The sequence below is a fragment of the Vidua chalybeata genome, chromosome 3 (genome assembly GCF_026979565.1).
Source record: "Vidua chalybeata isolate OUT-0048 chromosome 3, bVidCha1 merged haplotype, whole genome shotgun sequence".
NCBI classification, from domain to species: domain Eukaryota; kingdom Metazoa; phylum Chordata; class Aves; order Passeriformes; family Viduidae; genus Vidua; species Vidua chalybeata.
The window spans coordinates 83228147-83251951 of record NC_071532.1 but is presented as its reverse complement, the minus strand read 5'-3'; the positions used below and the strand labels follow the sequence as shown (position 1 = coordinate 83251951).

The following is a 23805-nucleotide window of genomic DNA, read 5'->3' as shown; positions in this document are numbered from 1 at the left end:
ACTTAATGTTGCAGCTCCTTCATGAAAATGAGCTTGGAAGTTATCGCTGCCTTCCTTGTTTGATAAAGGGCAATGGATTCAGTGTTGGCAATCAAGGACCTGCGTGGGGAGCAGGATTTCTCATGGAAGGCACATCTGTCATCTCAGTTTAACTTGAGGCCTAGGTGAAGCCGTTTCTTCTGCATTTGACCATGAAAGTTGTTGTAGAATGTTACTGCACCAAATCTGAACCACTCATTTGCTACATGCTTATTTTTGCCACTGTGCTCTTCCTACAGCCTGGCTGAAGACAAGCTTCACTATTTGAGTGTAAAATACTAGAGAGCCTGTTCTTGTGGTGAAGTCACTGCCTCTGTGGAGGCTTCAAGATCAGACCCAGATATCTCAATGTGCATGTGATCCCCAGCCTCTCTGATGAACATCATCTTAAGATACTGAAATTTAAAGCCACGGTAGGCAGAAAGGGAAGGTTTCCATGTCAGCCAATGTGAATACTACCAAGCTCTGCCTAAGAATAAACAGAGGACAGGGAAAGAAGCAAATGTACGCATTCTCTTCTTGTGTTAAACCAGGCAGCCTTGCTTCCTGTGTGCACAGAGCTGTTAGGGAAGGGTCAGAAGACAGCATAGAGTAGTTTTTCCTGTTGGGTTACCTGGCAGATTGCCATAACTAGGCACAGGAGGTGATATGTATCCATAAAGACACATGTGTAAATGTTTCGTGTTGAGCTCTGAGGAATAAGAATCCAGGACCCTACCTAACAAGGAAATTTAAACACCCATTTAGCACTTTTTTAGTGTAATTGAAGGGGCATGGGGTATGTTAGCTCTTTTTTGTTTTCATTTGGTTTTCTCTATTTTTTTCACAGTGATGGTAATCAAGCACTGGCACGGTTTACCCAGGGAGGTTTTGAAATCTCTGTCCTTGGAGAAAGTCACAAGCCACCTTGGTAACTGGCTCTTGGTGTCCCTGCTTGAGCAGAAGGGGTTGAACGAGATGGCCCCCAGAGGCATTAAAGCTCAGCCGTTCTGTGATGCTGTGTCCAGTATTGTATCAGCTTTAGTACATTGAGTCATGCTGAATATAAAAGCTTCATTAAAGCATCATTAAGGCTTCATTTGAGATTAAGTATTATGACTTCGCTTTAAAAATCTGGCTGCAATGTATCAGCATGACACCAGCCTGGGCACCTGGCAAAATTACACAGAGCCACCCTCACTCTGTTACATCACCTGAGGCCGCCTGCCTTCTCCCTCCACCCTACAGACTTTGGGGGCTTCCTACATGTTCTCAACTATGTTTTTGCTTCTGCTGCCTCCTTCTCCTGCTCCTCAGCTAAGCCCAACCCAGGGTCACCCGATGCCGGCAGAGGAGCAGGGAGAGAGGAAAATCAGAAAATATCGGCAACAGTGTGGCCAGCAGGACCAGGGCAATGACTGTCCCTCTAGTACTCAGCACTGGTGAGGGCAATTCTCTCTCCAGTTCTGGGTCCCTCGCTGCGGGATAGACACCGAGGTGCTGCAGCGAGTCCAGAGAAGGGCAAGGCTGGCGAAGGGTCTGGAACACAAGTCCTGTGAGGAGCAGCAGAGGGAGCAGGGGTTGGTTATCTTAAAGCAAAGGAAGCCCAGGGCGGCCCTTATGGCTCTTTACAACTGCCTGACAGGAGGCTGCTGCCAGGTGGGGGTCAGCCTCTTCTCCCAGGCCACCAGTGACAGGTCAAGAGGACACAGTCCTAAGTGTGCCAGGGCTAGGTTTAGGTTGCGCACTAGGAACAAGTTCTTTGCAGATAGAGTGATTGGGCATTGGAACAGGCTGCCCAAGGGAGCGGGGGAGTCACCGTGCTCGAAGTGCTTAAGGAAACACTGCACGTCTCAGGAAAACTCTCTCGGAAACTCTCCCGGTCTCAGACACTCAGTGCCACGGTGCGTTTGACAAGATGCTGCTGCATCACGGGTGGGACTCGAAAATCCCACAGGCCTTTTCCAACCGAACCGATTCCCGGATCCCCCTGAAACACAGCGGCAGCCATCGACCCTCTGCCTCCTTGAGGAGCCAGCCAATCACGGCTCAGAGAGCCGCCTGCCCGGCCAATCAGCGCGCCCCGGGCTTGAGCCGCGCCAAGTCCCTCCGCATGGGCGGCCGAGGCGGCTGCGGCCGCCATGTCGGACTGGGAGGCGAGCAGCGATGAGGAGCTGGGCGCGCCGGACTGGCCGCGGGCCGCTGCTGCCGCCGGGCCGCTCTGCTGGTCGCCCAGCACCCCTTCGTGGGGCCGCGCCTCCGTGGAGGGCGGCGGGCGACGGGGCAAGGACACGGGGAATCCTGGAGGGGAAAGGTGGGAGCCGCGAGGCGCTGAAGGCTCCGGCGGCCCGAGGCGGGCGGCGCGGCAGCGGCCGCCCCGAGCTGCGGCCGGCCAGGCTCGGGACTGTGCGGCGCCGCTCTGCTTCCACCTGGATAGCGCCCTGGTCGGAACTCTCATAGGTAATGACGGGTGCCCCCCCTTCCCGGGCCCGGTGCTTGACCCGCTGAGGTAAGCGGGTGGGGAGGAGCCGGCCCCCGGCAGTGTCCTGAGGGAGTGCATGCCGGCCTTCCGTCAGTCTGGCCGTGGAAGGGCCCGCGCCCCTCGCAGTTCCCGTGCGTCTCTCTCCACCCGGGCATGGCAGGGTGCTTTTGCAGGGTTTCTGCCACTCGCCAGGGAAATTTTTCTACCCTAAAGTTGACGAGTTGACGTCTGTTTCTCAAGGCCAGCAATGTGCAAGTGTTCTGTAGCCCCTCTAGTCACATGGAGGAAGAGTGGCAATCTCTCGATCTAGTTTTACTCCTCCGTCTCTTCTACTGAACGGCATTCCCTTACACACAAACCTTGCATTTGATTAATTGACGAAAGAGTTGCCTGCAGTCTCCAGTGTTTTGGTGTCACAAGTTCTTTTATTTGTAGATACACGCACTCATATGAAAGTCTTGGAGTATGGTCACAAACAGACAGTTTGTCCTAAATCTCTGTAATACCTGCTGTGTATCTTTATAACAGGTAGGGGTGGAGCTAAAATTAAAGAACTTGAGGATTCTTCAGGTTCCAGGATAAAGGTACCATGTGCTGTATGTTGTCAAGAAATGGGCTCTGTTGGGAACATAATTGGGTTTTTTTCTGTGTAAACCATTTGGAGGACGTTGAAGGGTGGTACAATAGCTGTGATAATGCCACTGTTTTACAGTTAGTGAAAAGGAAGTGGAATTGAGGGTGCAACTTGGATGTTATGTGAAAATAGGAAAAGGTTATTGATTTTTTTTTCCTTATGTTTGCGTTTATTTCCTTCCCTTTTAGAAAAGGGATTAAAGGGCCTTTTCATAGAACAAGTTAAACTTCAGGGAAAAAAAGATCAAACATCGTTTTCAGTATGTGTTCTTGTATAATGTTTGTCTTTGCAGTATGAAAAAAAAATTCAGTGATGTTTTTGAACATAGGTTACAAGAGGAACCTATGAATCTGAAGTAAAGATTTTTGGCAGCACTGATGTGCAAAACAAAGCCAAGATGTTGATTGACAATCTTATTACAAGTTCTGGACAAAGCTATGTTAGAGGTGGGACAGAGAAAGGTAAGAAATGTGAGGTTGTGGGAAAAAATATTATGGATTGTATTCCATATATTTGGTAGTTTGCTGGAGTGTTTTTATATTGGTAGTATTTTACTAAGTTAACTTAAACCTTGTTCTTGGGCAATGGCATCTTCTTAAAATAGAAGAAGATTTTCAACTATGGACAGTTTCCCCCTCCCACCAGACTGCCAGGATTCCATGAAAACCAGTTCCTGTGTTTTTTCAACAACTTTATGGATGCAGAATGTTATACCACTTTGGTTCTTGCGTTATCAGTCTGATTCCTCCAAAATAGCAGTATTGTCTCTAGTGCAAGTCTTAATCTGATATCTGTGGAGTATTACAATTCAGTAAGCCTTTGTGAAGATAGTCTATAAAGTGCTGATCATAGCATGAGTCATGCTGACTTCCTGCTACTTTTGAGGAATGTTAATGTCTTATGATTTGATGTTGCACTTCATGGCTGGCTTTACTAGGCTTTCCTGTGGTAGCTTTGTTACATGGATATAGAAATCATTTTTGTATTATTGGTATGTCTTGTATTATTGGTATGTCTTGTATGTGCTCCCAACAATTTTTTGCACAATTGTTGATCTGGTGCACTGATGAGGAAGAAGGGATCCAGGAATTACGTTCCAGTATTAGAATAAGGACTGGAGTAGTTGTGTGTTTCCTTTTTAGAAGTGTCCCAGCAGGTGAATGAGTATGTTTCAAGAGACTAGAAATATTAAAACTACTTAGGATTTGTGACAGTGTTATCCCCATGTTTCCTGCCTTTCCACTAATTTTCCACACAGCTGTGTTGCTATTTATATCTTCAGTATAAAGCTGCACTTAATTACAAAGTGTTAACCTCATCAAAAAAGAAGTATAGAATATAACTAGACTGGGACTTTATTGTGATGTTGTTGGATGCTTTAGACCTAAGCTTTGCTCTCGTAGCTGTTAGAGCTTTCTGTCTGCGTATCATCTACTCGTTTCACAAATTCTCAAAACCTTGCTGCAAAACAAACCTAGTTTATAGCTGGAGGAGAAGCATTTCATAACCCATCATTACTTCCTTTAAGTAGCTAAAGATGTTGAAATGTTTCCCTTTTTTTATCAAAATTGAATTTGTACACATTTTAGCAACGTTTCAGGGCAGAGATCTAGGAAATAATTTTCCACTTATATATATGTTTCATGTCTATTTAAAATATATGAGGCCTTGCAATAGAAAATGTGTTTGTTTTGAGGGGAGATTTCTCCCCATGGTTTGTTCCATCAAACAGCAGCATTTTGTTACTAACTCTACAGGAAAAACCTTGGACGTTATGAAGCCTGAAAATAACCCAAAGAAACCAGTAATCAACTGGGCCTCTCTTCGAGAAAACAGGGCCAAATATGAATCTATGAAGTGGGCAGGTTAGTTTTACAATTTTGATTGTATTATACTTGTCTCTATTTTGATTGTATTATACTTGTCTCTATTTTGATTGTATTATACTTGTCTCTATGTGGTAAATCTGTTGGAATGCTTAAACGTTTCTAATACTTGCTTTGAGATGACTGAATCTTTCAGAGCCCAAATTAGTGATGTATTTGCAGTGAGCTGGCCATGTTAGCATTTCTCAACATGGTCATGGAGGATACTGATTGTTGTGCCAATACTTAAACCTGCTACTCATGTGGTAATTTCAGTGTCACCCTTTGAAAATAGTGCTGTTTTGTATATGGCTTCAGAACTTGAAATGTGGGGAAGTGGGGTTTTTTTTGCAGATATTGAAGTGTTTGTCTCAGCCTTCATCTTTTTACATGAGCAATGGTCTTCCATCACTTCCAGCAAGTCTCCTGGTTCAAGGCACTTTCTGGGTCCTGGGCTTTCCATCTTACACTTTAGCAGACTTGCACTGACTCTGTATTTTTTCTTGCTGATTAAAGCTGGATTTTTCTGATTGTTTAAGGCTTGCCTCCAATTGAGAAAAACTTTTACAAAGAATCATCCAGGACTGCATCTATGTCACAAGAAGAAGTGGAACTGTGGCGGTAAGATCATTTCTTTACGGAATCATCTGCTTGGCTAAAATTACTATTAAACTATAAAGCCTAGAAAGTGGGAGATTAAACACTGAAACTGAGACACTAATGCTGGGGTCTTGTAGCAGCTTAATCTTTTTAAGAACTCTTTCTTGGGAATGAAACAACTAGCAGATGAGATTATTAGGTGTGTAGAAAATTTACCTCTGAGATTTTCTGCTTCTTTAAAGGTGTTTGATCTGATTGAATTTCAGCACAGAAAAAATTCATAACGGTTCACTGACTTTTGGCTGTTTCTTTGCCTTTCATGAGACAATATGTTCACATTTTCTAGGTCTTTCCAAATAGGATTATTCACAGGTTGAATATCTTTTGGTTGTGATTTTTTTAGCCAAAACTATATTCAAATTCCAATTTTTGTTACTATTGTCTTCCTTTTTTTATCTATCTTGTCTTTACAAGCATATCCTGGTGAGTACATGCTTCAGTTAACTGCATCTATTTGTTTTGATCCAACAACCTATTTCAGTACCTTGCAAGGAAAACAGATCATCTGTTTCAAATGACTTGGTTCAGGCCTTAGCAATAGTTACAGCCCTCTTTTGTAGTTCTAATGAAGTTAGTGAGCATTATTGAAGTGTTAGCTTTTTATTACTTTTCTTTTTGCAAGATGTCTTTTTTTCTTTGCATGCCAGAGAAACTTTGCCCCAGTGAGCAAAGCATGGAATTATTCCCAGATGTTTTCACCTTTTCCTTTAAAGTATATGGATGTGTTGTTGTTAGAGCTAGTGAAAAATTGCAGAACATTGTTCTTGTAGGTTAAAAATATGTACTGAGGAATTGAACTTGCGTGATAAAGGAATTTTTTTTCTACTTCATCTAATCAGTTCACTTTAAGTAGAAAAAGGCAGCAACTGAAAGAAATAATTCTATAAACATGAGGGGAAGTTGAATTGCCCATTCTTTTCCTGGCTTACACCCCACTTGAAAAGCTTTTTACTGAATGGAATCTTCAGAGGAGTACAGGACTGAAATCAATATGTGTATGCAGATGTCATGGTTTAAAACCAGATGGAAATTAAGCTCTAAGCAGCCCCTCTGCTTCCTTCACTCCCTCTGGTGAGAGAGAGACAAAAGGCAGAGATTATGGGTTAAGAAATTACTGGAAAACATCAATGAGATGAGAAAAAAAACAACACTAATAAAAACATTGTATAAAAGGTGATTGCATGCAAAAATGCTCATGGAAGTCCAACCTACACAACACCACCACAGCTGGCACCACATAGCTCTTGAGACAAAGGAGAAAACAGTGGATGAAAGTGTCCATGCCCATGGTTTTTTCCCCAAGCCTGAAATAACAAAAAACGATGATGCCAAGCCCGCTGGTCCGACCATCCACACATCTCACCTCTCCATTTGCTCTCCTGAGAAAAGGAACAAATTGGCCATGGAGGGTCATTGGCTTTTTCTTCCACAGGAAACCACACCCCCTTTCTCCTGGAAAGTGAAAATCCCATCACCCCTCATGAGATTTGGGTGATACAGAGTAACAATATAGGCATGCCCACATGGCTTCAAGCTCCCCTCGCTGCCAGGGGGAGAAAATTAACTCTGCCCTTGGCTGAAACTAGGACGGCATATTAATAGCACTAAATTGGAGGAAGCTTTGGAACAGTAGTTTTTAATATATGTGTTGTGATTTGGGTTTTGCCTACTTTTAGGGGCTTGTTGTTCCAGGTTTTTTTTTTTTTTCTTTTTTGAGCTTGTCTTACTGGTCATGTTCTTTTTTGAAAATTGTTCTGTTGGCATTCTCTAAAGTATCCAGGTAGCTGCTCTGAAAACAGTTGGGGGAGGTTTTTGTGAGAATATAGAATTCTGACAGATAGGTTGAAGCCATTCATCTGAATTCTGGGTTGTCTTTGGGTTTAAAAACTTGTCATACATACTTAATTTGTAATCAGGTGTAATTGTAGCCTGATAGGAGTGCAGTTCATGTTAATAACCATATATAACTTTAAATTAGTCATTCTTAAGAAAAAATGGCAATTGATACTTCTAGGAGAAGTGTTCCTATAGAAGGACTTTTAAGAAAGATAGAAGACTAATTCAGTCCCATTCAAGAGCCTGAACCTGCTTTTTCTTGTTCAAGGAGTTTAAAAAAAGTTAAGAAATACAGTCCTTTATGTTAGCTCTAATTTTTCAGATAATGAGACTTTAAAACAATTGCACTACTTTATGCAGGAAAGAAAATAATGATATAACTTGTGATGACTTGAAAGAAGGTGAAAAGCGTTGCATTCCCAATCCTGTTTGTAAATTTGAAGATGTATTTGAGCATTATCCTGATATTATGGCCAATATAAGAAAAGTTGGTTTTCAAAAGCCTACACCAATTCAGGTATGTCTTCAATTTTGACGACTCTTTAACTGAACCTTAAGAGAAAAATGAAGACTACATTTAAGTATTTGTTGTTTTATGTTAGTCCCAGGCGTGGCCAATTATACTCCAAGGAATTGATCTTATTGGTATAGCACAGACTGGTACTGGGAAGACATTAGCATACTTAATGCCTGGATTCATTCACTTGACTTCACAACCAATGTAAGGACTGCTCACAGGTCTGATTTGTTTAGCTGTGCATACTTCCCCCTGCACTTACTTCCTCCTGCACCCAACTCCTGAGATTGTTTTCTAGCAGTGAAGATAAAAATCTTGTATGGAAAAAAAAAATTACAAATCTGATGGAATAAGCACCAAATTTGTCACCATAGATTCTATTAGCAGCAGTGTACAGAGGAAGTTTAGAACAGTATTAAAATGTTCAGTGTTAACCATGATGGACTTTGCCCATCCTTATATACCAACATTCTACATATGCTTTGTTGCAGATCCAAAGATCAGCGTGGGGGGCCTGGAATGTTAGTTCTTGCTCCCACTAGAGAACTGGCACTTCAAGTAGAGGCAGAGTGTTCAAAGTATGCATACAAAGGAATTAAAAGGTAGTCTTGCTTTTCACAGGCTTGTTAATTAATATCTTTTTTCTCCTACCAGTGGTGACTTAATTCACCTACTACAATAATTGCATTTAAGAGGGGAGGAGATAGTAGTAAATGCAGAGTTTATATTTTCCCAGTTTTCAGAATTTCTGTTTTGACTAATCCCATGGTCAAAGTCTATGAATCTCTTCTGCTTCTTTTCCTTCTGAGTTGACAGCTAAGAAGAATCACACAGAATATGCTGAGTTGAAAGGGACAAGGATCATCAAATCCAGCTCTTAGCACAGGACATCCCCAAGAGTCACACCATGTGTCTGAGAGCATTGTCAAAACACTTAAACTCTGTCACACTGGTGCTGTGATCACTTCCCTTGGGAGCCTGTTCCAGTGCCCAACCACCCTCTGAGTGAAGAACCTTATCCAATCTAAAACTCCCCTGACACAGCTTCAGGCCATTCCCTTGGGTCCTGTCACTGTCACCACAAAGAGATCAGTGCCTGCCCCTCCTCTTCCCCTCACAAGGAAGCTGTAACTGCAGTGAGGTCTCCCCTCAGTCTCCTCCATGCTGAACAGACTAAGTGACCTCATCCGCTCCTCATGCAGCTTCCCCTCAAGGCCTTTCACCATCTTTGCTGCCCTCCTTTGGACACTTTCTAATAGTTTCATATTTTTCTTCTGTTGTGGTGCCCAAAACTGCCCCCAGCACTTGAGATGAGTGCAGAGCAGAGCAGGACAATGCCCTCCCTTGCCCAGCTGGTGATGCTGGGCCTGATGCCCCCCAGGACAGGGTTGGCTCTCCTGGCTCCAGGGCACTGCTGATTCATGTTCAGCTTACCATCAACCAGATCCTTTTCCATGGCACTGCTTTCCAGCATCTCATTCCCTGCTCTGTCTGTACATCCAGGCTTGCCCATCCCAGGTGCAGAATCTGGCACTTTCCCTTATGTGGTTAGTGGTTGTCCAGCCCTCTCTGCAGGTCTCTGCAGAGCCTCCCTGCCCTGGAGGGAGCCAGCAGCTCCTCCCAGTTTTGTATTGTCTGTAAACTTGTTTAGTACCTCTTCCAGTCCTGCCTCCAAGTCATTTATGAAGATATCATGAGGGCCAAGGATGGAGCCCTGTGGGGCCCTTGTAGTGACAGGTCACCAGTCTGATGTCACCCCATTCACTGTAACCCTTTATGCCTGACCTGTGAGCCAGCTGCTGACCCATGCCATGGTGTGTTTATCCAGCTGTGTGCTTGACATTTTGTCCAGAGGGATACTGTTAGAGATAGTATCGAATGCTTTACTGAAATCCAAACGGGTTACATCAACTGGCTTTGTTGATCATCTTGGTGGGTTACATTGCCATAAAAGGAAGTCAGGCTTGACAAGCAGGACTGTGTGCCAGCTGTGCTGGCTGTGGGCAGTGACTACATTGTCTTCCAGGTGTTTGTCAATACCTCCCAGAATAATCTTCTCCATAACTTCATCAGGGACCTTTTTGGATTCCAAAGACCGCACAAAAACCATTGGAAGAGACTTTGCAATGACATCAGCCAGGTCTTTCATGATTTTTGTACAAATCCCATCATGCCCTGTAGATCTGTAGAAATCCAGCTGGAGCAGCAGATCCTGCATAATTTGCGGCTCAACTGGGAGTGGATCATTCTCAGTTGTGGTTCTCCAGCTCAGGGCATTGATATCCCCCTTGGTGCATCACCTCTGTTGAAGACAGCAGCAAAGAATGCATTGAAGAGCTCTGCTTTGTCTTTGTCCCTGTTTGTGAGGTGACCATCCTCATCCTAGAATGGGCCAATGTTATTTTTACGCTTCCTATTGCTACCTTTTCATAAGAACACACCTGGCTTTCTTTTCTGAGATTGCATTGCTGAATAATGTTCAGGTTCTTGCCCACACAAGTGTTTCTGTAATATTATCTTCTAGCATGTTGACCCTGAGTCATGGGGTATAGTCCATCTCTGTCTTTTTTTTGTTAAACTTTATAGTATTTTCATCAGCCCATTTCTCTAGCCTTTTTGTTTTTCTTCTGGTAAAAGCCTAATTCTCTTAAGTATATCAGCTCCTTCCCCAGTTTGGTTTCATCCACAAACCTGCTAAGTGTAGATCTTCATGTAAGCAATTAAACAGACATTACTGTACTCTGAAACTTGCTTTTAGGGATCTCTGTCAACTTTGTGTAGCACTCTGACTAAGTCTTACAGTCATCCCAACAGCAAAACATCTCACTTTTGATGGTACTGTTAGGAAAACCATGCATCCTTTCATATATTCATCTATTTTTTGTGTAAATATTTTCAGAATAACCCAAAACACATGAGCTATCTTCCTTTCACGATTATTTTCACTGCAGTTTCAGCAGAAAACTATTGCTGAACTGTTGAGGGTGTGTCATTCAGTATTATTTTTATTAGTTATGCAATACTGTCAATCGCACTTACTGTATTCCTTTCTCTTGTTAATACCAGGTGACCCTTTTAAAGCAACATGGTGGCATTTATTTGAAAAGGATTGACTTCAGCTGAAATTTAATACGCTACGTCTGTAAAACTTTTATTTTACAGTATTTGCGTCTATGGTGGTGGGGACCGAAAAGGACAGATAGACATGGTTACCAAAGGAGTGGACATTGTTATTGCTACTCCTGGCAGACTGAATGATCTTCAAATGAACAACTTCATAAATTTGAAGAGCATAACATATTTGGCAAGTAACTGATATGCAATGAGTAATGCACCAGCTGGGAAATGGTTGACTCAGTTTGAATTTAAGCTTTAATGGAGTTTTCTTTAAACTTCCAAAGTATTAATTGCAATATAGCTTAACACTGAAATTGGTATTGGAGGGATGATTCACACTTACTATAATTGCATTGCAGATGTGAAATATTCCCTAGGAAAAATAGGCTTCTAGCACAGCAAGCATTTTAAAGATGCTAAATTGTTTTTCAGTAATGGCATTCTAAAATTTATTTTGTCAGGATCAGTTACTAATGGATGAAATGCCTTTCTGAAGTTGTCTTTTCCTTTTCTTTTCGAAGGTTACCAGTGTCTCCATTTTTTTATTAGAACTTGTGTGCTAGCAGAGTCACACACAGATACTTAAATGTTGGGGGACTGACTTTACTTTGATCTCAATTGGGAAAACAGCCTTATAAACGTTATTATAATCCTTATGTCTTCATTTCATTTTTGCCTTTTCCTGTACTGAACAGGTAAGACTATTGCTGTTTGTAAACTGCTTCCATATATTCAATTTATTTCTCTTACTTGTCTGTGAATTGTTGCCTAGTTTGACAATTTGACCAAGCTCTCTGTCCACCCCACTACCCTGTGAGAGTTAAATTCTCTCCATGTTGTAACAAGTTAGCTCCAATTCTAGGTGATAGTTGTGAGCTTACTGGCAAGGCCAGCAGTGGTGTAGCATCATTATAAATTTGGCCATTTGGGAAAAAAGTTTATTACAGGAAGACAGGAGAGTAGCATTCTGTAGAAGACTAACATGTAATTGCTGAGCAGGAGGAAAACAGGCCTGAAAACCTGCATTGTGAGGACTATAGGAACATAGGTCACCTTTCTGCCAAGGTGAAGTATAGTCATGCCACAGGCACACAGTGCTTCATAAAGCAGTGGGTATTGAACCAAAAACATGTTTCTGTATGTGCAGCATGTACTGTAGTGTGACATTGCTAAAAAGAATTGACTATCAAATTGAAAAGTATGATGATGTGAAGCAAGGAGAAGAGACATTTTTTGTTGCACAACTAGCAGCTAAATGTTTTCAGAAGGACCAGTGCAAGGTCGATGGATTGTGATGTGGTTAAGGTGTCATGCCTCAAACTTTAAGGAAATTCTGTTCTACCAAAGCCCCATGTGAAAAATTAGACATTGAAAATTCTATCTTTTTGTGATCTTCCTATATATTTATCCTTGGGTTTTGTGCTTTTCAATATATAAGATGCTTCCTGTTTCCAGAGCTTCATTGTCAGTTTTCAGCCAGCAAATAATTTAATCTCTCAGCTTTGCTTTAGGAAAAAAAGAGTGGTCATAGATTTCACATTTGCCACCTTGGATGAAGAACACTCTTCATTGAAGACCTTCATTTACAGTTTTCATTTAAAGATATTACTGAGTCTTAGGAAGGTTCCCAAAGTAAACTGAGTATTACTTGCTAATATGATAGCAAATTGTTTCCCAAATGACTTCCAAGGTCAGATACTGGGATACAATTGTTAAAACCCAAGCAAATATACCACCCCCCCAGAAAAGAACAACACCACAAAACCAAGCTCTGTTAATTATGTCTAACTAGGTACTGGACCCAAGGTGAGTTTGAGGTTAGAATTTCTCTTCTTGCCTGACAGAACCATCAAGTTGATCATGTCTTGATTCAGATTTTTAGGAAGCCATTTATTCAAGATAGGCTGCTGTTTTTCAGTATTTCAGAAGTAAAGTTGTAGATTCTGTCATAAATAGCCCTTTGATTGTTCAAAATACATGTCATATGAAAATATGCTTTTTGTTTCCCTGTGTTCAGTGTAAATCAGTATTCATTCATCAGCAGTCTGATGAAGTAATCTTAATTCTTTGGACTTCATGCTGATAAAGCAGAAGGAAGGAAATGGGAATTATGCATGAATAATTGGGAAACATTTAGGAGAAAGTGTAATTAAAAATATATATAAATCATGAAGGAGGATGTAAAAGGTAGATTGGAGTAGTGCTTGTATTCTTCAATACAAAAGAAAAATAGTGTTAAACTTACCAATAACTGATTTAAAACAAAGGAAAGAGGAAACAAAATAATTTTCAAAGAAAGAACCGGCTTGTAGGAATTTCTTGCCAAGAAATAGAACTGAAATGAACAATATTAACAAACAAATAAATATGTATATATTTAAAGATAACAAGAAACCTAAGATTATATTCCTTAAAGGACATTTGGGTTATAAACCAGGATGAGGCTGTGACACATTTGAAAAAATCAGTGCTAATAGCTACCTGACATATATTACAGCCTTTAATCTTAACGAAGCAGCTGTCATAAATAAGAAAAGTAAATTTCAGCTACCTGATCCATCTATTAGACACAGATGCTTCCTTTTCCCTCTGCAGCAAAGTACCAGTAAGCTTAATAGCACAGAAAGCTTCTACTGCTGAAAAAGGCATAGCAACCAACTCTTTATGTTAAATAAGTGATGTTTCAGCCTTGCTATTCTATTAGAATTCATGTAGTTAATGGCACCTCCATGAGTCCTCTAAAAATAAAGAGAATTAAATCAAGAAATAGAATTCTTGTCTTGTCTCTCAGTTGATAATTCGTTGTTCTTTCAGAGATTTACATAAATAATGTACTAAATATAATATCAGATATTATATATAATATATAATAAGTATCAGATATTATATTTAATATAATAAAATATCAGAGAATAATGGAGAAGCAAAATTAGGACAGTAGAAAAGGATAATCATCAATGTCTTGTATTTCCACATAAGTGACTAGAAATTGTCAATACTTAAAAGCACAATCCACGTAACTTTAGTTTTCAAATAAAGTTTCTATAAATCAAAGGAGATAAATGAGTCTCAGATGTCAGTCTTCTTTCTTTGTATGAGACTGAAAACATTCATTAGTGTGCTTGTATATTAGAAAACATTTTAGTTCCAAAGAGCAGTTCTCAGACCTCCAGCTCACTTGTTCACTTCTGGCTTTTTTTAACCAGATGAAAGAAGCTTGTGCTCTGGGAGTTGTGCAGTGTCCTAATGTGTGCCAGAATGTATGCTCTGGCTTTTTTCCTACTTGTAATGAGGAAGTAAATTGACATGTGATATTTTGATCCTGTATGAGATCTCTAATTGAGGTAGAAATGAGATTTCCCCTTAAAATTGCAAACAATTTCTTATGTGTGTTGAGCAGGTTGCTCCCCTCTGGGTTTGGCTGGTTATGGGGTTTTTGGGATTTTTTTGTTTGTGCTTAGTTTTAGCCATCAACCTAATTATTGGTAAAACAAACAGTTGTTTTTTCTTTATTGACTTTAAATGCTCTTAAAGGAGCTGTGTATTTTCTTGTTTTGCCTGCAAGTATAATAGTGAATGAAAAAGTGTCAAGGAAATTGAGGAGGTAGAATAGAAGTTGAACAGCTTTTGCAGTAAGTTATGGAGAAGATTCTGCAATTAAAACAGTTACCATTAAAATCTTTTTCTTTGTAATGTGCTGCTCAAGCAAGCCCTTATCTGAGGGAATAGGCAGAATAAAGAACTTTGTTTCTGAACAGGTTTTAGATGAGGCTGACAGAATGCTGGATATGGGATTTGAACCTCAGATAATGAAGATCCTAATAGATGTGCGTCCTGACAGACAAACTGTTATGACAAGGTATCTAAATATGATAGTGCTCAGGACTTGAACATAAAGTTATTGAACAACTTCATTATTAATGAACAAGTTAATTTCAAAACAAATGTGTCAGTTATTAAAATTTTTACTAGTTTTCTTTTAATTCGGTCTAGTCAGTCCTGATGAGTCATTTGACAATTTTTTTTTCATTTTGTACTGTCTTTTTCTGATTCTTTACCTCAAATATAAAGACAGTTGAGTTGTCCCAAAAAAAGGAAGGTATCCTGGGAGTGCTGGAATTTGCCATATCAATTTGAAATGCCAACAGTTCTCCATCTGGGACCAAATGTATTTCCTGACTTTCTGATCAGTATCTGTGCTAGTCTGTACCTGGATTAATTTTGAAATCATGCAGCTTTTGGGAACTTAACAATCAAATATCCCAACAATAATTTTTGTTCCCGTATTTTGCATTTAAGCTGTTGTTTAAGAAAACAGACTAGAAACTTGCTTATTAGATATTGTTCAGCTACTAAACTCAACTGAGGCTTCAACAGAAAGACTCCATAATTATTGCCTGTACTTTTAACCAACAAAATTACCTTTTAAGCTTAAGTGCTCTTTGCTATTAACTTAAGATTGGTTAAGCTCAATACTGTTACTGCATATATGTTTCACTGGTGTAAAAGAAAGGAAAGAAAAGAAGACTATGATGAAATTAATGAATTGGAGAAGATTTGGCACACTATTCTCATGTGTGTGTGTTTTCCTCTTCACTTCCTGTTTAGTGCTACTTGGCCTGATGGTGTCCGTCGCCTAGCAAAATCCTACTTGAAAAGTCCCATGATTGTGTATGTTGGCACTCTTGACTTAGCAGTAAGTTGTCCTGTTCTTTCTTGGTTTTTCCCCTTCCTTTTTTAGAAGAACCTATGTTTAAGCCAGGTTAAGCCAAGCAAAATTTTTTGCTTGTAACTAACTGTATGTAAGTAAATGCATGTATCTTTTGTAATCAATTTGATCTTTCAAGAAACAGCTCCGTGCTACTTATTTTAAAGTTTCCTTAAATGTTCAGAAAAATTTAAAAAGTAAAAACCAACATTTTTGCTGTAACAATACCTGGAAGTCTTTGCTCTTCAGTAGAAGACATAACAGGTGACAAGCATGAATCATATTGAATGTTCTGCTTCACTATGCCAAATGTTTTTGTGTGATCCCTTGGTTTTGCAACCTTAATTTTGGTTCAGCAAGTTCTTGTTCTTTACTTGGTTTTCCTTCTGAACGTCTTCCTTCTAATGCATACAGATCCTTACCTAATTTGGGTTTCCTAACTGCATTTTTCTCAAATGGAGTTTGAGAGAGCCTTGTACTAAACTCTTGGAGAACACTTGTCTATAGCAGAAAGTATGTGTTAGAGTAAGAACTGTCTTTAAAGTCCAAAACTTCTAGCATATAGCTGCTTATTTTTCATTGTTGTGCAGCTATGTGTAGTTGGCTTCAATACCAGCAGAATTTACAGAAACAGTAGTTCACCCAAGATCTTAGGAAATTTTCCTTTTCAGTTCCACTCTTTTTCATGATAGGGAATGAGGAAACCTAGTATCCAGTACACTTTTCAGTAGAAATAGAGACAAAGTGTGCTTTTTGTCTGTTCTGTTCGGAACTACACTTTTATCAAAGGGCATTTCTTGTCAGGATTGGAATTTGTAAGACATGAACTGCTGTTGTAGCTCTATTCTCTAGGGCATTAATCTCTTTTTACAGGAGCTTCTCTCAATTGAAGAGGTGACACCTGGTGGGGGGGGAAGGGTTCCCATGTGGAGAGAGAATCTTTGTCTTCTTGATTGAACTTTCAACTCTTGCCACAAGATCATGATACCATGCCATGAGAATGTCTAGACATTTTATCCTACTTATTAGTTATACCTTGGATATTCTGTGGTAACCTTCAGAGGTAATGGAGCAAAGAACTGTTATTGGAATAGTTAGAACTGATCATTTCAAAGAGATTTACAGCACCTTTAAAAGCCTGTAATTTCAAATAAGACTGCTAACTTGCTCTGGAGTAACATAAAATAGTTGCAAATTAAAGAACTTAAATGTGTTTTTCACTAATAATGTATTTCTTTCACCTCACTAATCAGTACCCTTTAAATCTCTGCAAATAAATAGTATGGCAAACTGCTTAAAGGTAAATTTTATTATTCTCCTAAAGCAACGAGGAAATAAGAAATCTGCATTGTTTGGACTCCAAACTGATACATATTAAAATAATTTCTTATGGTATCATATATTGCTAGTTTTATAACATGGCAATATGGGAATTAACAGGAAAAAAATGATTGTATTCTGTTTCTACTTAACATCCCTTTTTGCTGTTTGACAGGCAGTAAGCACAGTACAACAAAAAGTTATTGTTATCTCCGAGGAGGAAAAGAGAGCTTTCATGCATAGCTTCATTAAGTCTATGAAGCCAAAAGATAAGGTCATCATTTTTGTGGGAAAAAAGCTTACGTATGTAATCACTTCCCAGTATCATCTGTTTGAGGTCAGAAATACTGAATAGTTTCTTAGCTCACATAATAACTATCAAGTGTAATACCTCTTCTGCACAATGTGCTGCTAGTAGTATTAATATTTATATTTATTTATTCCTTCAGACTGACTGGTAGTTTGTATCATTTTTAATATCATTAATGGTGGTGGTAAGTCTCAGTTTCACGTAGTTCAAGTGGGATGTTTGGATTCTTTGGGATAAATCAATGTGATGTACTGTTTATTTTCATACACCTCTGGTGCATGCAAGACCTGATTAATGTGGGAGGTGGTTATTGTATCATACTTAAACTTTTTGAGTGAACAACAGAAAAATAATCTAGTATTCCTTTAAAGTATAAATAAAGGTAAACATTTCTATGTGGATGAGACTTGCTTTCCTGTATAATAAGTATCAGCTGACCTCGGTAAGTTTTTGTCCTTAAGCACCCATTTAGCTTTTGCTGTCACATTACTCTTTTTGATTTAAATCTAGATACTGCACTATTTTTTCTTTTTTTTTCTTCTGTTTTAAGAGCCATTGCTTTATTTCGCCTTAGAGCTGATGACTTGGCAAGTGACTTTGGTATCCAAGGAATTCCAGTACAGTCACTTCATAGCAACAGGGAACAATGTGATCGAGAACAGGCTTTGGATGATTTCAAGAAAGGTGAGTTTGTACTAAAGTACTGGTTTGTTTAGGCCAGACTTTTAAAGTTTGTTCTGTTCAAAACCTGTTTATTTCTAAGTGTCATGTCTCTTTAGTACTATAGAAATTAAAATATTAAAGAGCTCTTAATTATATTTTTTCTTTATTAATTTGACAAAAAAAAGACCCAGCAAACAAAGAGATTGCTCTTGAACAAAATTTTGAATGTCTGGGAGTTTAATAATTTAAAGTAAGACTTATTTTACTTTTGCCATTTCTGGGAAAATCACTATAGTATGTCTACAGAATGGTAAATTTAAATGTCAGATGATGGTGCTTTCAGTGAAACAGTCCTGCTCCAGATTATGCTAGTAGGGTTGTGTGAACACAATCCAGGATTATGTGAACACATGCTAATAAAAGACTGGTGCTTTGACAAGAGTGTCAGCTGAGAATATAGTTGTTGAAGTTTTTGTTCTTTGGACAGACTCTTTATATCAACCAGGCATATTTCTTACTTTTCCTGCACTCTGCTGTTTTACTCGTGAAATGCAAGTAATAGTAAAATGACATTTTGAGTGCTTACTTACCAGCTTGTATTTGGCAGTAACTCAGTGTAAAGTGCAACAAGCATATTTTTACTTTGTGTTAAGAATATTAAGTGCATTATAAGCTAAAAAACCAGTAGACTGGAGTATGTTTTCTGTTTTTTCCTTAAACTCCTGTTCTCTTCCTGTCATACTTACTGTAGGCAAAGTTCGAATATTGGTAGCTACTGACTTGGCATCCCGTGGCCTTGATGTGCACGACATTACTCATGTTTTTAACTTCGATTTCCCTCGCAACATTGAAGAATATGTTCACAGAGTAGGTCGTACTGGAAGAGCAGGGTAAGTGTTTACCAGAAAATAGTAATGTATTATCGGTGTTCTGTTATGTTTTATGCACTGCATTGGTGTTTTTCTTGTCGAATTCTAGAGGCTACAGGATGTGTGGGGTGGGGGAGTGAAGACTTCAGTATGTTCTAGAAACACACTGATTTATGTTTTTAAATTCAAGGCAAACAAGTTTCATACTTTTCTGTTACTGAATCAAGAGTGTTTGAAAGCTGGTTTAAATATGAGAAAGAATTAGAAAAACAATTTGCATTGATATTCTGGAATGTTACTTCCTTGCTTATCTCTTCATGAGCTGCTGATTTATTTAGTTTTCTGGACAGCACATTGAGAAGAAGCATCTGTAGGTTCAAAGTCTGCAGCCAATCATGGTGGTGTCATTTAGTGGTAGTTCTTTTGGATGCTGCTTTCCCAGGCTGGTACAAGTGTGATTTTTCTCATTTAATCATGATATGAATGTGTGTCTCTTCATACTTAAATATGTTGCCGTTATGTTTATTATGTAAAATTCTAAATTACTTGTGCATTTGCTCCACTTTAGGTGAATTGCTGTATTCTGATTTTTATGAAAAGTCGCTCTCTGTCATGTGCAGGGTTAATGCTCAAGCCACTTTTATTCTATCAGCTCAATAATATTCCTGTAGTACAGTTCATTAGTGCCTAGGTCAGTAGTAAAAGCCTGGCCAGAGTTGTTTGGAAGATCAGCAGTTGTTTCCTTCCTTGTTTAGGCGCTCTGGGGAGGCAGTGACACTTGTCACGAGCAATGATTGGAGGTTTGCGTCCGAGCTGATTGACATTCTGGAAAGAGCAAGCCAAGTAAGAATACAGTACTGGGTAAAATTTATATTGGTTCTGGACCTGAAGCATGTCATGAATGTCTAAGACTATTTAGATCCTTCTTGGTGAGTGTTTGTGGTGTCTCAGGGAAGAAATTGGGTATTTTAGTCTATCTTGTCCTAGATAGCCTTAGCTGTATTTCATCTTACAGACAAGTCCCAGGAAGGAACTGTGAACTCTAACCAAAGCCTTTCATGTCCAAAGAAAAAGTAACTAACATACACATTGAGGTCTGCAGAGAAATAATAGGATTTATTTTATGTCATGATATTTTATTCCCTTTGTATTTCACTTTTGGATGCATGTACCAATTTCTTCTTTAATGGTCTAAATATTAACAATACTTGTATCAGAAGAAGCTCAACTATCTTATCTGTTTATTGTATCTGACAGTTGTGACACCTGCATGTACTTTTCCAAGCTTTCTTACTGATTCTCATAAATAGTATGGGAAATGGAATGGAATGGAATCTCTTTCTTTAAACAAGCATGTTTTTTCTTGATACCATATCTGAGAAAACAGATAATTGTGTTACTGTTTCTTGCTGTAACAAATTGCCTTATTTATAGTAAACCCCCAGTTCAAGTCCTCACTTGAGCTGAAATTTTGTTCGTTTGGGTTGCAGTGTTTGTTTCTTTCAATTTTTGATGGAAGTTTGAGTACACACTAAATGGATTTTACCTAGAATCTGTGTTTTTTACTATAAGACACTTAGACTTTAAACCCTGGATTAGAACTTCACCTCAATATTCTGTTTTATAACTCTTCTTTGAAAGATATTATGTTGCTTTACTGCAAACCTAGTAAGATGCTTTTGAGGGAGGAAAAGGAGAAAAAAAAAGTGTAGAAGAGTAGTCACCTAAGAATTCTTTAAAGTTGCAGATTTGGGGTATTTGGTTGGGGTGGTTTTTTTTTGTTTGTTTGTTTGGTTTTTTGGGGGGTTTTTGGGTGTTTTTTTTGTTTGTTTGTTTTTTTCTTTGTTTTTATTCAGAAAATGCAAGAGGTGAAACCAGTAATGATACTGTGAAGCTACTTTAGAGATGCCTTGAGTTTTTTATTCTGAGTTAGCAATTACCTTTCAAGTCTTGTCTCCAACTGCAGACTGCAAAGTTCCCAAACTGGTTGTGGTTTTTTTATAATGTGTGATAGTTCAACTGCAAACAAGTCTCCGAGTTCAGAGGAGAAAAGAGGAACTCTGAACCCTTGCTTTCAGAAGTTACTATTAGTCATAACATTATTCTCAAACTTAGTTATGTCTGATAGAAAGGAAGTATCCCTACAGACAAAGTGTTGGGGTTTTTTTCTCATGATGATGAAAATACCATTCTTTCAGTCTTAAAGCATCAAGGAAAAGTAAGAAAAGAACTGAATTTTCAGAATACTTTTATTTCAAAACAAGTTAGTTGCTTTTGTTAGCCAAATGTTCTCTGTGATTTTGAATCTACAGATTATATAAAGAAGAACAGGTACAAGAAAAAGGTGTCTATGCTGAAATTTATATATTTTATATATATAAATGCTTATTAACAAGCATGGACATCTATGGGAAAAACAGTAATCAGTGTAATACCAAGAACCATATAAATTATGGCATCTTTATCCTTTTGTTTTCTCACTTGGACTACCCTACCCTAGCTTGTATGTTTACACAGATTGTTCATGAAAAATTTCAACAAGCCACTAGATGCTGGATATTATCTCACTGAGATTTTTATGTTTCTATATCCTTACTTCTTCCCACTCTTGCCTTGTGCTTGCTCAAAAACCACTCTTGCAAGAAATTGTTGCAATTTTAGTTTGGAATAAGAGCTTCAAGCTCTAGGGGATGATCTGATACTGGAGAAAATCATCCCATGTTTCAACTGAAAAATAACTTTGTTTCATTTCTTCTATCTCCATTGATTAGTCTGTTGTGCCTTTCAGTTAGAGATACATAATTTTAAACTTTACTTTTAAATAAAGTTTGAAACTTAGCCAGAATAGACTCTTCAGAGTTGTCATATTTTGCCAGGATAGTTGCTTACCAGTAGAGCAATTCAGCAGCGAGCTGTCCCTCATGCCAGCTCAAGAAAAAGTTGCTGGTAGCAAAAAACAAGCATTGCTCAATTATAAAGCCTGACAAAAGAAATGGAAACTAAAGTAATATGACTTCCTGCTCTACCAGACCTTTTGTCCTGGCTGCATTCTCCACCTGTTCAAGCATTGCCAAGCCCAGGCACGTTTAGGGAGACTTTTAAGGTATTTATATTTGTTTGTACTCTGCTGGTTGCACTGTATATGTGCCACTGGCGGACACTAATCACACAGACAGAGCAATTATATTAATAGCACGTTCACACGCTCCTTGCTCTGATCAGGAAACTGATTCTGGACCGGGTGACTTCCACCATGTGGATGGCCACGTGCCTTTGCAGATTGCTGAAGTAGGCTGGCTTTGACAGATCAGTGATCCAAGACCTCTTGACAGTACAGTTGCCCACTGTGCTTTTTGCAGTAAACATTGCATTAATGTCAGCATTTTGCCCAGCCTGGTTTAAGAAGTCTTGTTGGATACTGCCTTTGTTTTGTGAGCAAAAGAATGGTATCTGTGTTATTTTTTTCATCACTCAACTAATAAATCTGTCTGTAATTTGTCACATCTGGCCTCAGTTGCTAAGAACTCTGAGGTGAGAGTGTTTTGATGATACAATTCACCTTTTCCACATAATTACGAACATGCTAAAAACCCCTGTGGATCTTGGTAAGGTTCTCTTGCAACCTCCCAGTGGTGGGAGATCTGACCATTTTCTCCTGCCCTTCTTCCCTTGTCTTTTAGCTTTGTTCTGAGTACGTGAGAACCATTCCTAAGACAACGCTTTCTTTAAATCGCAAAGTTTCTTTTCAGAGGCTCTTAAAACTTCCATAAGGAATTTTATACAAATCAACATTCAATAGATGTATATAGTATGATACCACCTTTAACTGGGTGTTTTTACCAGCTGTTCCTTATAACTAAAAGTTATATAACTATATAACTAAAAGTTATATAACTATAGTTCTGTTTGAACTATAATGTTGTAATTAGCTGGTTTTATGTTGCCATCAGGTATGGTGATGAAAGCATAGATATATTATTGAAAATACAGAGACACTATGAATATTTTTCAGTATATTTCACTACAATCTTACGTAAAAAGATTTCTCTCTGCGTTTCTACAGAAAAGAATCTGCAAAATGACAGGAGCCAGATAAATAATGAAATCAAGTTTAGGAACACACAAATCAATAGCATTTTCATAAAGCAGAGTCTGAAAGTTTAGATTTATTTAAAATTCACCTTGTTTTTTTGCCTTTCTTATTAGGTAGTTCCTGACGAGCTTATTGCAATGGCAGAAAGATACAAACAATCACAAATGAGAAAAGAAGTTGAAAAGGATATACAAAGACCTTGGAGAAAGTCTTCAAAATAAGTGTAATGCCTTGAAGCTACTGAAACAGAGAAAGTGATTTTAATTAGTGTTAGCTTCCATGGTCTTGAATTTATTAGTTTCGTTTTGTGTTTGTTTTCTGTACCTGTCCTATTTAAACAAACTTCTCAAAAGCGTCTTAGAAAACTGGATTAACTTTATATAGGAATAAATCTGGTTTTGCACTTGGACACTATTTTCACATAATTTTTTTTTCTTGTGTGATATATGAAACTTCTAAAGCCATTATCTACTGGTTAAAAACGAATATTGTTGCTTTGTTGGTTGGTTTGTTTTTTTTTTTAATTAAATGCAGTATTACTATATAAGAATGTAAAAAAAAAATTCCTTTTATATTCAGAGAACAAGATAATTCATTGTAAGCAATGTTTGTCAATGTAGTTTCAAAATACTGTACCTTTGCCTTGATAGGCTGCTGGCATGCAGAAGGATTTCTCAGGATAACAAAAACTGCTCTGTTTGCTGTTACTTATG

The 23805-nt window shown here is 38.7% G+C and overlaps 1 protein-coding gene across 2 annotated transcripts; it reads left to right on the top strand.

The window, feature by feature from the left end:
* Positions 1-2149: 2149 nt before the first annotated feature.
* Positions 2150-23501, top strand: DDX43 (DEAD-box helicase 43). 2 transcript variants are annotated; one of them, XM_053939238.1, is made up of 16 exons: positions 2150-2478; positions 3029-3084; positions 3463-3595; positions 4892-4999; positions 5539-5620; positions 7856-8012; positions 8098-8216; positions 8504-8614; positions 11175-11316; positions 14888-14988; positions 15738-15825; positions 17333-17460; positions 18042-18151; positions 18882-19020; positions 19755-19842; positions 23206-23501. In XM_053939238.1, the coding sequence occupies exons 1-16, from the start codon at positions 2160-2162 to the stop codon at positions 23311-23313; spliced, it is 1989 nt and encodes a 662-aa protein (XP_053795213.1). In that variant the 5' UTR covers positions 2150-2159; the 3' UTR covers positions 23314-23501. The 2 variants fall into 2 exon arrangements, with proteins under 2 accessions (XP_053795213.1, XP_053795214.1); XM_053939239.1 differs by lacking the exon at positions 19755-19842 and having other exon boundaries at positions 23206-23292.
* Positions 23502-23805: the final 304 nt, after the last annotated feature.